Here is a 13,310-nt window from a genome sequence, read left to right on the forward strand (position 1 = left end):
CCAATAAACTGTTATCTGGAGTCTCCACTCAGGGTGCTCTTTGGGGCCCCCGAGGTCCTCTGTGGACACAGAGCATGAACATGCCTGCATGTGGTGGAGGGGGGGACATGTCTGGGAGCTGGGGTCCTGCCCTCCCACCAGATCCACCAGATCAACACGTCCCTCGCCACACATTCTGGATTGGGAACACTTTCCCATTGTCTGGTGGATGGGGACCCAAGCTGTAGCCCCTCCTATTTGTATGCAAAGGCATTTTCCCTGAGGGTCCTTCAGCTCAGCCATCACACAAATTCTTCCCCACTCTCTGGAGAAAATTTGGACACATGCTGAGTCCCCAAGATCAAATGAAGCAAAATGAAAGAGGAACTCATACAAATTGAAAGTGACTTGAAACCAAAGAGGCGTTGGCGAGGAGCCAGAGGGGTCTCTGAGTCCCCAAACCAGAGAACCCGGGACTGGAGAAAACCATTCTCCTCGGGGGTTCTAGCCTTGGGTTTGGGTGGTGGCGATGCAAGCTCCGGATCCTGCCCCCCCAGCGGGGACAATGGCAGCAGCTTCGTCACAGCCTTGGCCTCCGAGCAGATGGAGCAAGCTCACGCCCAGAAGCCCCTGGGCGCAGTGTCTGCTGCAAACTCAGCACTCAGCACCGCCGACAGTCCTGGGCGGTGGAAGCCCTAGACCCAGCCCTCTGGCCCTCACTCGCACACTCCCCTGCAGGGCCCGGTGCGCCTTCGCGTGCATCCGGCATGCGCTGAATGCAAAGGCCTCATCGCCCCTCACCATCGCCTCCCAGACTGTAAGGACAGGTCTGAATCAAACTGACTATGACCTTGGAGGCCTAAGAGTCAGCTTCTCAGGCAACCCTTGTAACACCCAATCAGGAAAGACCAGCTGACACCATTAATATGTCTAAGGGCGGGCCTAAAGATGGAGGTTAAGACTAGTCACGCCCTACCTGAGGGTCCTAGTCACGCCCTACGTGAAGGTCCCAGGCCCACTCTGTAATTGGTTAAAGTTACTGTCAATGATGTGATGCTATAATGATTGGGCCCCTGTACCTGTGTCACAATTCCCTGTAACTCCCCCTTCCCAAACTCATAAAAGGCCCTGCCCCGCCATGTTCAGGGCTTGCTTCACGTGGATCCAGTGTGGTGTTGAAGTCTGTGAGCCCGAGTTTAGGCTGGCCGGGCCTAAATTCGTAACAAAGCCCTTTGCTTTCACATGCGTGCTTTGGCCTCCCTGGCGGTCTCTGGTTTTTGGGGGCGATATTAAAATCTGGGTACAACAAGACCCTGGTCACGGAAGCAGAGAATAGGCACAGAATAGGCAATCCATATGTTTTTGGAGCTTGTAGGGTTTATTTTGTTAGTTTTGCGACTTATTTTCATCCCATTCCTCCCATATGGGGTAGCTGCCGGCCAGCCAGACCCGGGCGTGAATGGTGGGGGCCTCTTGGCTGTGTGCCCTGGAGCAAGGAGCATGACGTCTCTGAACCTGCACATCTTTAGCTGCGCAGTGGGAATGAGCTCCTGAGGAACAGTGAGAACCCCTTGTACAAATCCTCCTATGGCATCTGGTATGGGGTAACTTCTAGTAAATGAGGCTTTTTTTTTTTAATATTCGTAATGACCCTGAGAGGTAAGCCTGATGGCTGTCATTGTTTGAGGTGAGGAAACTCAAATGTCAAATCACTTACTTAAAATCCCCATACCTGGGACTTGAACCCAACTCTCCCGCTTCCAGATCTGGTCCTCATTCTTTGTGGCTTGAAATGTACAAATGATTCTACCAGAGGGGGGAGGGGAGGGGCAGGGGACGGGAAGTTGCTGACATTCTTTATTCCATTGCAGCATCTCTCCCGGCAGGAGGGGATTGCAGTATTGAAGACCAATGCCTTTGAGTTTGTTGTCATTTTTAAAGTTCTCTTTTCTTTTTTGACAAAGGCTTCCTGCCACTTCACTCCAAAAGTCTGCTCTCTTCCATGAAATACCAAAACAAACAGGGGGAAAAAACAAGCCTTTGAACTGCTATTTGGCACCCCTGAGAGGTAACTTTGTCAGTCGTGAATTACCATTCTCCATCCTTCTTTCCATCAGAATGAATCAGGGTCCTAAAACTCCCTGGGCTTCTGTATTTAATCCACAAAGAACTCAACAGTGTTCCATCCCAACAGGGGATATTATAGGAAAAGGATAAATCTCACCTTAATTGACATGGAAAGAAAACTAGCCGTGAACTTTTTGGCACTCATGATCTCCTTCGGAGAAAGATTTCCTGGGACAGAGAGGGTCCTCTGACCCCCGTCCTTCCCACAAAGGTGCACAGAAGGAGCACCGATCCAGGGCCTGGAGACCTAGGCTCTAGATTCCAGTTCCTATGACCTTGCTGGGCTTTTTGGACAAGTCTGTCAACCTCTCTGGGCCTCAGTTTCCACATGTGCACAAGGAAGGATGTGAACAAAATGAGTTCTGGAGTCTCCACTGTAAGGACTCAGGTCTGAAGTCGGCCTCTCAGAATCATTAGACAATAAAAGGGCACATGTTGCCCAAGGAAGGAGGGACCACACTTGTAACACCCAATCAGGAAAGGCCAGCTAACACCCTTAACACTCCTACGGGCAGGCCTAAGAACGGAGGCTATAAGATAATCACCTATTGCTTAAGACTAGTCATGCCCTACGTGAGGGTCCTGGGCCCACTCTGATTGGTCAATACTCTAAATGTTGTGATTGGTTCCCACCAAAAGTATCAATGAATGGTTAAACCTGCTGTCAATATACCTGTGTCACCATTTCCTGTAACGCCCCCTTCCCAAAAAAGCCCCACCCCCCATGTTCGTGCTCTCAGCAGGGATCCACCGCGCCGGTAAGGTCTGTGAGCCCGAGCTTAGGCTCCGCCCGCCTAAACTCGTAATAAAGCCCTTTGCTTTTGCATGTGTGACTCGGTCTCCCCGGTGGTCTCTGGTTTTTGGGGGCGATATTGGAAACTTGGGTATAACACCACCAGCTTTCAAACTGGCTTAAATAACATTAAAAATTGCAAAACAGAAGAAATGATAGTGGCCATTTCAGTTCAGAAAGCAATGTTCTGTGTGTTTCCCTGGGCCCAGCATTATTTTTTATAATAGTTTATCGTCAAATTGGTTTCCATGTAACACCCAGTGCTTCTCCCCACAAGTGCCCCCACCATGACCATCGCCCCCTTCCCCCCTCCCCTTCCCCCTTCAGTCCATGGTTTGTTTTCAGTATTCAATAGTCTTTCATGATTTGCGTCCCTCCCTCTCCCTAGCACTGCTAGGGATTTACCCCAAGGATAAAGAAGTGCTGATGCACAGGAGCACATGTACCCCAACGTTCATAGCGGCACTTTCTACAATACCCAGCATTGTTTTAAGATCCCACAAATGGGACATGTGGGTCCCCAGGCCCCAAATTGGGAACTGTCAAAGTGGAATCTCCCTAACAGTGCCAAGGCAAAAGCCTGGTGGCTCTGCCCCCACTTTGGAGTGGGTATGCTCATGTTATCCTTGAGTCCTTCCCCAACGTGGCCTAGAGCCCCTGGGGGGTTCCATAGGCACTCCGGAACATTGTCTTCTTAGACCTCCCCTGGGCTCAACCATTTCTCTCCTCATCAAGGTTGACAGCATCGCCCTGTTTTCTTCCTGTTTTAGGTGTGGCCAATCTGACTTGCTGTTGGTCCATGCGCTCCATCCCTGGCCTGGATCGTGGTCCCTGAGCACTCCTCGGTTTCTGCACTGCCCTAACCAGGGAGCAAGGGACTCCTCCCCGGACACAGAGAGGCTGCACCCAGTGCTCTCCAGATACGGCCACAGCGCTGAGAGTTTTCAAATTCTCACTGCGTGCTTGGCCCTCCATTCTGCATGCATCATATCACATAACCCTGCCAATAAGCCACAAGGTAAGTCCAGTCATTATTCTCTTTATAATATGACCAAAGAAACTCCTTGGCGGTAGCTTAATCTCTCTACTTCTAGCCCTCATGAATTAAGAAGTTAGTGAGTCAGAATTTGATTGGGGCTGATGATTTTTAAATATGTCCACAGGCATCAGAACAGAACCCTGGTACTTAATGCATGTACATAGCCAGGTATAGACGTATGTATGTTGGGGTGCCTGGGGGGCTCAGTCGGTTGGGTGTACAACTTTGGCTCAGGTCATGATCTCATGGATCTTGGGTTCAAGCCCCGTGTCAGACTCTGCTGACAGCTCAGAGCCTGGAGCCTGCTTCAGATTCTGTCTCTCTCTCTTTCTCTCTCTCTCTCTCTGCTCTTCTCCTGCTCATGCTCTCTGTCTCTCTCTGTCTCAAAAATAAAAATTTTTAAATATTTTTAAAAAGAAATATATATGTATATGCTTATGGATATGTGCATGTACACGTGTGAATATATGTATATATGCATGCATCTGTTTCCCAGCTCTGTCCTTCGAGGGGACCTAGAAACAAATGACCTGAGTAGCAGTAACACCCTAGTGCCCAGATCTTGATTTCCAAGTATTATTCTCTGCTAAAAAGAACCAAAACTCCTTGACGAAATGGCTGATTCCAGAGCTCAGGCGGGAAATGTCCAAGATGAGTCTGGAGTGTCTTGGGCCGAAAAAAAACTTAGCAAACTACCCAAAGAATAATGACAGTGTATCAAAAGGGCCCAGACGCCAATCCGAAAGGGCTCCCACTTGGCCGAATCTGAGACCACTTCAACCTCACAATAAATACAATGAGGAAAGGATTATAAACTCTTATAAAAACTAGGAACGCAAAGGTCTACACAGGTATAAATTTAAAAAAATAAAATAAATGCACTCTCTTACAGTAAAAAAGAAAACCAGCAATAAAACAATGATGGAATTTGGGGGGGGGGGTGCCTGGGTGGCTCATTCAGTTAAGCATCTGACTTTTGCTTAGGTCATGATTTCATGGTTCATGGGTTTGAGCCCCGCGTCTGGCTCTGCCCTGGAGCCTGCTTCAGATTCTGTGTCTGCCCCTTCCCCAACTTTTGCTCTGTCTCTCTCTTTCTCTTTCTCTCTCAATGATAAATAAACACTAAGAAAAAATTTCAAAACAAAACTAAATAAATATTTTTAAAAAGGGGGGCACCTGGGTGGCTCAGTCAGTTAAGCATCCAACTTTGGCTCAGGTCATGATCTCACTGTTTGTGGGTTCAAGCCCCACATCAGGCTCTGTGCTGACAGCTCAGAGCCTGGAGCCTGCTTCTAATTCTGTGTCTCCCTCTCCCTCTCTTTGCCCCTCTGTGCCTTCAGCACAGAGCTTGACTTGAGGCTTGAACTCATGAAACCATGAGATCATGACTTAAACCGAAATCAGGAGTTGGACGCTTAACCGACTGAGCCACCCAGGCATACCGATGGAATATTCTTTTTTGAAACACACTTCTGACAAGCACAATAATAATTGAATCGGGGAAGGATCATTACTAGATGCTAAAACCAAGGGGTGAAAGTTTGAGGAAGAACACTGAGGTGTCTTGTGGTCTCAGAGTATCTCTCCAAAGGATATTTATCAAGTGTCTTCATATCAAGTACCAAGTAACCTTAGTAACATTGTCATGAGCGCTGCCCAAGGGACGTGATCCAAGCTGAGGATGCCAGTAACGGGGATCGCTGGCACATGCCCCCCCCCACAATGCTCTGGGGTGGGGGGGACATGGCGTGGCTTCTGCTGCATTCCAGCCCAGAGTGCACATCAGAATCCACAGAGGAAGAAACACCAGACAGACTTGAATCTGAGGGCAGGCCAGTCCCATCATCACACAGAGGCGGGAGAGGATGGGGACAGGGGGGCACACATTTTAAGGACATGCATGCCGCATCCAGGGGCTGTACTATTGGGAGCCATTCTGAACTCATTAGTTGAGAAAACTACTTGTGAGGTTAAGGCAGGTTTTGCCCGGCCTCCCACCATTAGATGGTTACCCATGTCTACCCCCCACTCAATTGTTTTTGCTTAAGCACTGATCCCCAAGGCATCTTTCTGACTGGTATTGGGGGTGACTTGTCCCCTTATTCTGGCCCTGCAATGCTGATTGCACCTTGTGAAGGAACTTATTGTAGGAACTTCTTCTTTTGTGATTATGGGAGCAAACATTTCATTTCCTAAGAATCCTGTTTTTCTTATACTTCCCCTTAAGCAAACAGACTATTAACCCCTGCTCACAAAGAACTAACTTTCGCTTTTGCTATGCTAAAAACATTGCCTTGTATTTGAATGCTAAAGATCCCTTCCTTCCCCATGTGGTGAGCATCTAAATCACCTACATCAATCACTAGTGATAAAGATTATGTATGAGTCTTCTACCAATCTATGTCCTGGGAAAATTTTACATACCAAAGAATTTGTCATCAGAAATCATCATCTAAGGCAAATGCCCCTTCTGTGCTGGCCCCATACATTTTTACCATAAATAAAGCTGACTCTGCAGTCAGTGCTGAGATGCCTGCCTGGTGAGCAGAAAGAAACTCGAGGCTCTCTCATCCCTCTCTCACTGACACCGACCATCCGTCAGGGAGCCCTGGACCTGCTGGAGCTGGACGCCAGCACTGTACACTGAGGACGTGTTATTTCAGCCCTGCAGGCCTTTGATCAGCGCCGCAAGTGAGGGCCAGCCCCTTGCAACGGGCGATACCAGCCCAGGAATTGCTGTGTCAACACCTAGTTACTTCGAGGTAGCACCGAAGACTGGCCTGTGCACGAGTGCCCGCGCTTGCACGCGTCCGAGGGGGAGACAGACATGTATTGAGCACCAACTCCATACGAGAGACTATTCTAGGCCAGGAAGACAGCGAGAGCCAGACAGAACGGGTCCCAGCTCTTGCGGGCTTTGCTTTTAGGACCACGTAGCTCCACCCAACCTGGGAACCTCCAAGTCCACTCAAACTGTATCAAGCCATGGAGTCCTTTGAAGAAGGGGAAAGAAGAGGAAACAGAAGGAAACAAAAACAACCTCGGTGTCCTACACTCTCATTTAATCCCGACCCAAACCTCTGGGGCGAATGTACCCATTCCTCAGATAAAGAAACTGAAGCTGTAAGAGGTGCCCACATTCAGACAACTAATGAATGTAGGAACTACGTCTGAACTGGGTTCTGTGGAGCTTCAAGCCCAAGCAGTGTGGCTCCGTGGGTGCACCAAGGGGACCTAGAGTCCACCAGCCTGGGTCACAGCCTCTGAGGGCCGGATAATTGTTGTGGTGGAAACTGTCCATTCACTGTAAGATGTTTAGCCGTGACCTCGACCCACAAAGAGGCAAGAGCACCCCACACCCTGTTGTGACACCCAAACGTGTCACCAGACATGGCCAAAATGTCCCCTGGGGAACAAAGTCACCCCAATTGAGAACCACTGACCTCAGTGTAAACATTTATTCCACCACTTAGTGATTGTGTGACCTTGAATAAGTTCTTCACCTCTCTGTACCTCAGTGTCCTCACCTGTAAACTGGACAAAAAACAGTATGTGGAGTTAACATGAGGATCAAATAGAATCAAGGACGTGCTTGGCTGTCCATGTAAGGGCTCAGGACAGGGCTCTTTTTGGCACTGTCCTGGGCCACCTCCTCTCCAAACACAAAGCAGTACTGAGAGCAGGTGTGCAGTGGGGGCCGGCTTACACGTGGGTAGAGGAGAGTGTCCAGTACAGCTGGTGACAAATGGACAGGGAATATTCTGAGCCCGGCCCTCATGCGTCTGCTGACTGGGGACGCTCTGGCAGTCTTGTCAGCACGCAGGACAGTGAACATGAGACTCCATGACCAGACTGCCTTGGTCAAGTCCAGTGCAACCACTCATGAGCTATGTGACTCTGGGCTCATTATTTAGCTTCCTCGTGTCTTCCTCTCCTTGTCTGTAAAATGGGGGTGATGAAGGTCCTGCCTCACAGGGTTGCGAGCACGCATTGGCACACATGTGGTACCCAGCACGGAGTGCACCCCTGTAGTGCTTGTAGTCACTGCCTGTCTGTTCTTGGCGGGAACCACTCACAAGGCTCCAGCCGCACTGACCTCCTTTCTCTCCTCCTGGCTGCCAAGCCTGGTCCCATTTCCAGACATTAACACAGCCATTTCCTCTGCCTGGAGCACTCTTCTGCCTAGAGCCTCCGACCCTTCTTCCTCGTCTGGGTCTCTCCAAATTGGGCCTCTCCTTTTTTTTAGAGAGAGCGAGGACGAATCAGGAAGGGGAACTAGAGGGAGAGAGAATCCCAGGCAGGCTCCATGCTCAGTGCGGGGCTCGATTCCACAACCCTGGGATCATGACCTGAGCTGAAATCAAGAGTGTGACACTCAACCGACTGAGCCCCCCAGGCGCCCCTTCATCATGCCTCTTCTGCAAGGCAGCATCTGAAATAAGTCAGCAGCTTCCCTGCTCTGCTCCCTGTGCGGCTGGGTTCACACCAACTATTATCAGCATCCAGGTGATAGCACGTACTGCCTTACGTTACGGGAGGGTTTGCTCACCCGTCTCCCTCCTCCTGAAATACAAGTTCAAGACACCAGAGTGTCTGATTGGTGACTCGATTCCCAGAACAGTGCCCAGCTCATAGTAGGTGGAAGTAATTACAAGAAATGATTAGAGATGCTGCTGAGAGCTACTTCTGAAGTCAGGCGGGTTTGCAAGGCCTCCACCATCAGATGGCGACCGGCATCTACACCCACTCAACCCCCACGGCACCTGACTGACTGATATCAGGAGTGACTTGCCTTCTGATGCTAAAAATATTGAATGTACCTTATGAAAAAACTTGTTATAAGAGTTCCTTTTTTTGTGATTATAGGAGCAAATGTTACATTTCTCAAAAAAACCTGTTTTTCTTCCCCTCAAGAAAACAAGCTATTGCTCCCTGCTCACAAAAGAACTAACTCTCGCTTTTGCTATGATAAAAACATTGCCTTGTATTTGATGCTAAAGATCCCTTCCTTCCCCATGTCACAAGCACCGAGTCACCTACTTCAATCACTATTGATAAAGATTATGCACGAGTCTTCTACCAATCTATGTTCTGGGAAATTTTTATATACCAATGAATTTGTCATCAGAAATCATTGTCTAAGGCCAATGACACTTCTGTTTTGTACCCCATACATTTTTTCAATACATAAAGCCTACTCTCAGGTCAGTGCAGAGACGCCAGCCTGGTGAGCAGAAAGAAGCCGAGGCTCTCTTACTCCCTTTTGCCGACACCGTCCATCCTTCAGGGAGCCCTGGACCTGCTACAGCTGGACTCTGGCAAGATACTTTGCAGAAGGGACTTTCAAAGTCCTCCCATAACCCATGTTTCCTAACACAGAAATGGTTCGAACTGGAGCCTAGAATGTTTGCCCGCCCCCCACACACACAACTTGCTTGTAAAATCAGCCCTTTCAAATAGATTAGCTCCCCTTTAGAGACTTCCAGATCTATCAGGGTTTCTCAATCTGTGTTCCCTGCAACTTGTTCTCTGGAGAGAAGGGAATAAGGAGTGGAGCCAGAAGAGGATTCACAAGGTCAAAGACATGGCGAAGCAATGCTGAACTCTCTCCTGCTTGGGGATACTCACTCCACAGAAAAGCTCTAGGAAGCCCTATAGAGAAAACAGATACTGTAGCTGGGTTTTCTGACGTTACTGCACCTGAGACCCCATCCATAACCTCTGTGTCCTGGAGGACAATTTGGAAAACAGTGGCTAGCATAGGTGTTTTGACTTACAGATGCAGACAAAAAGTACGGCCCAGAGAGATGACTTGCCTCTCTCAAGGTCACACAGCCAACTTCTGAATCCTACAGCAGGGCGCTTCCCATGGCCCCCCATGTTTCCCTAATGATCCACGTAGCCGTCAGTTCATACGAGGTCAAAAATAGAACACAGCCTGCAGATTCTGGTATCAGTTTGGCTCAATCATGTATGAAAATTAAGGTACCAAATGGGACTCGGCGTCCAACAAATGTGCATCCAACAAATATTTATGAAACGTTACGTGCCAAGTGCTACACCTTTTGCGGTGAAACAAGCCATGGTGGTTCAGGCGATTAATCAAATTACCCCCAAAGAGACCAGAATTGATGGAACTGTCCTCCATAAGCCGGCTTCAAAGTAGGGGCTTGTAAGAAATTACATATTCAGATTTCATTCGCCTCCATGAACAACGCTCACATTTAGATCTGGTGGTAGTAACAGGCTCTCGACGGGAATGCTTCTGGAACAAAACGCTCTCCTTCTCTGTGCAGGCTGCAGAGAGGAACAAAAAGACTGGAGTTCATTGGGCTCTGTTTTGTTGTGGAGTGCCTCAGCCCAGAGAGCCTCCCCTTTTGGGTGCATTCAAATATCATTCCGGCTCCTACAGTTTCATGAAGATGCATGCCCTCATTTCCTATTATCTACAAATGCAAATGTCTGTTAAAAAAAAAAAGAGGTCTGTTTTTTAAAGCGTGTCCACTGACATTTCAAAGCCTTCCAGAAATGTTGATCGAAAGCCACATAACTCCAAAACACTGTGGATCTGAGATTGAGAAAGATCCACTATCGTTCTGTATGATCTTTTCAATGAACGGATATGCTGGCGTCTGCCTAGGAACTGGGAGAATCTTTTTATGTTATTTTTAAAAAGAAGATTCCAAATGAGAAAACAATATTAGACTTTCAGGCTGAACACCTACCTATCTGATGCCAGTGGCACCGAAGTCAGCTTTCAGCACAGATGTGAAATGTGTGTATCTAAAAAAGAAAAGAAAAGGAAGGAAGAAAGGAAGGAAGAAAAGAAGGGGGTAGGAAGGAAGAAAAGAAGGAAGGAAGGAAGGAAGGAAGGAAGGAAGGAAGGAAGGAAGGAAGGGAGGGAGGGAGGAACAACTGAGAAATTGGATATTCTTCAAGGTCCTGGCTCCCGTATGTACCTTTAAGGCCAATCTGTCTGAAAAGAAAATAAATACGTGCTTCCAGACCCAGCAGATGCTCTCCTGGCCTCTCTAGGAGATACCTAAACACCAGTCTGGCAAAGCAGAGATCATCACCCCATAATCCACATAATTTGTGTTTATTAGACACCGGAACAAATCAGGAAGAGTCCCCGGCTGTCGCAAAGACACACACAGGGCAGAAACGGCACAAACACAGGGCTACCGGAAGCAAGATACAGGAGAGCCACACGCACCCCCGTCAGTACGACACACACAGACAACCTGTGGTCTAACAATCAACCAGACAAAAATAAGTCACTGAACAATTCATTTGTGTAAAAGGGGGAGGGGCGAGGATTTTTTTAAAGATTAACTACCACTTTTTTTTTTTTTAAAGAACCAAACACCGCCTTCTCTCACGGGACCGACCACCCGTCCACGTCTGCTGGGCTGGAGTACATCTGAGTTTATTCCAAACCTCCTGCCCATTCTTTGAGCAACAAATCAGTTTGGTGACGTTTCTCGGCACATGGGCTACTGCACAGACACAGAAAATGCAATGCACCAAGCAGCTTGGGAAGTGTGCTTGGGAGTGTGTATTCTGCATGCTTGTGAATGTCTGTGCAATGATACAGACCCAGAAGGGGCTTCCTTGGACACTAATGGAATCCATTTGGGGTGAAAGGCGTTATTTTGCCTAAAGAGACCTCTCCCTCGCAGTCCAGCTCCCAGGCAGACTCGGCAGCAGGGTCCCCATCTGGGGCCGTCTGACAGATCTGGGACATTGGATGGAAAGGGCTCTCCTCCTCCTTGTCGGCCTCCCTGTCCCCCGGGGACACGGCATTGGGGATCATGTGGATGTAGGCAGCCGCGACCTCCTTGTGGAAGGCGGTGTCCTGGTTGTAGGAGATGAGCTCATTGCTGATGTTCACCGTCTCCACCGGGGTGCGGGAGCAGAGGCGGCTGCATCCCAGCAGCTGCGCAAACACCCTCCGGAAGTCAGCGTTGAAGGCGTAGATGACCGGGTTGAGGGAGGAGTTGGCCCAGCCGAACCAGACGAAGACGTCGAAGGTGGTCTCGCTGACGCAGGGGAAGCCGGCGCCGGGACCCTCGCGGCGTCCGGGGCAGAAGGGGACCATGCAGTTAAGGATGAAGAAGGGCAGCCAGCAGCACACGAAGACCCCCATGATCACCGACAGCGTCTTGAGGACCTTGGTTTCCTTCTTGATGGACGCCCGCAGGCTGGCGTCGGGCGCACAGGCCGTGCGGCCACGCCAGCTCTGCGCGTGCTCCGCGGCCCTCTCCAGCGAGGAAATCCGGCGGATCTGCCCCTGGGCGATGCGGTAGATACGCGTGTAGGTCACGATCATGATGGCCACGGGGATGTAGAAGCTGATGAGCGAAGAGGAGATGGCATAAGTTCGGTTCAGGCTGGAGTCACAATTCTGCCCCCTCACCTCGGGCTCCCCTGCCTCCTCCCCGGGCGTCCCGTTGGCCAGGCCGGACGGTGGCTCCACGTGGCCCCAGGAGCCCGACTTGTCCCTGTGCCAGTGGAGTTGAACCGGGATGAACGAGATAAGGATGGACAAGGTCCAGGCCAGGCCGACCATGACCAAAGCCACGCTCTGGGTCATCTTGCGCTCGTAGCGGAAGGGCCTGGAGATGGCCCAGTAGCGGTCCACGCTGATGACGCACAGGTTCAGGATGGACGCGGTGGAGCACATGATGTCAAAGGCCACCCAGATGTCGCAGAAGGCCCCAAAGGGCCAGTAACCGGCCACCTCGGCAACCGCCTTCCAGGGCATGACCAGTAGCGCCACGAAGAGGTCGGACACAGCCAAAGACACGATGAAGACGTTGGTCATCTTGGCGCGCAGGTGGCGGCTGCGCACGATGGCTGCGCACACCAGCACGTTGCCCAGCAGGGTCCAGACGATGAGCAGGGTCAGGAGGCCGGCGGTGATCACCTGCGCTGGCCCCAGGGGCGTCGCCCCCTCCGAGCCCCCCACGGAGCCCCTCTGCGCCAGCTGCTGCTGCCTGAACCGCGCCCGGGACGCGGTGCCATTGCTCCCCGGCGGCAGCATGTCGGGCTCGGCGGCGGGGGCGGGCTGAGAGCTTCCCAACTTCAGCCCTGCGACCCCGGGGTGACCCCATCGGGCACCCCGGGGCTAAGGAATCCCCGAGCCCCAGAGCGGGGCGCTCACCGTGCGCTGCGCGGGCGCCCGAAGTGCACAGAGACCCCTCTCACTTCCTCGAGCGCCTCCGGGTCGGTGGCCGCGTTGCGCCCCTCCAGTGCGGGCGGCGGAGACAGGTCGCGGCCGGTGCGCGCCGGGCGGCGGATGCCGTGGCTTGTGTCTGGTTCGCAGCCGGAGAAGCGCAGCGCCAGCCGGCACCGAGGGGGCGGGGGCCC

The 13,310-nt window shown here is 50.8% G+C and overlaps 1 protein-coding gene and 1 long non-coding RNA gene across 2 annotated transcripts in view; one reads left to right on the forward strand and one right to left on the reverse strand.

Moving 5' to 3' along the window:
• Nucleotides 1-1,410: 1,410 nt before the first annotated feature.
• The window catches only part of LOC115299332, a 14,930-nt gene continuing 3,030 nt past the window's right edge, over nucleotides 1,411-13,310 (forward strand). Inside the window, exons 1-3 of the long non-coding RNA XR_003912134.1 lie at nucleotides 1,411-1,539; nucleotides 1,944-2,047; nucleotides 3,670-3,917. This is a non-coding gene — a long non-coding RNA (uncharacterized LOC115299332). The remainder of the gene's footprint in view (nucleotides 1,540-1,943; nucleotides 2,048-3,669; nucleotides 3,918-13,310) is intronic.
• Nucleotides 11,022-13,285, reverse strand: DRD5 (dopamine receptor D5). The gene has a single exon (XM_029948682.1). It carries the CDS (start codon nucleotides 12,982-12,984, stop codon nucleotides 11,560-11,562), a length of 1,425 nt encoding a protein of 474 aa, XP_029804542.1. The 5' UTR covers nucleotides 12,985-13,285; the 3' UTR covers nucleotides 11,022-11,559.

Source organism: Suricata suricatta, chromosome 1 (genome assembly GCF_006229205.1).
Source record: "Suricata suricatta isolate VVHF042 chromosome 1, meerkat_22Aug2017_6uvM2_HiC, whole genome shotgun sequence".
Lineage (NCBI taxonomy): Eukaryota > Metazoa > Chordata > Mammalia > Carnivora > Herpestidae > Suricata > Suricata suricatta.

Excerpts from the sequence above, each read along its gene's own strand:
- DRD5 (XM_029948682.1), bottom strand. The coding sequence starts at position 12,984 with ATGCTGCCGCCGGGGAGCAATGGCACCGCGTCCCGGGCGCGGTTCAGG.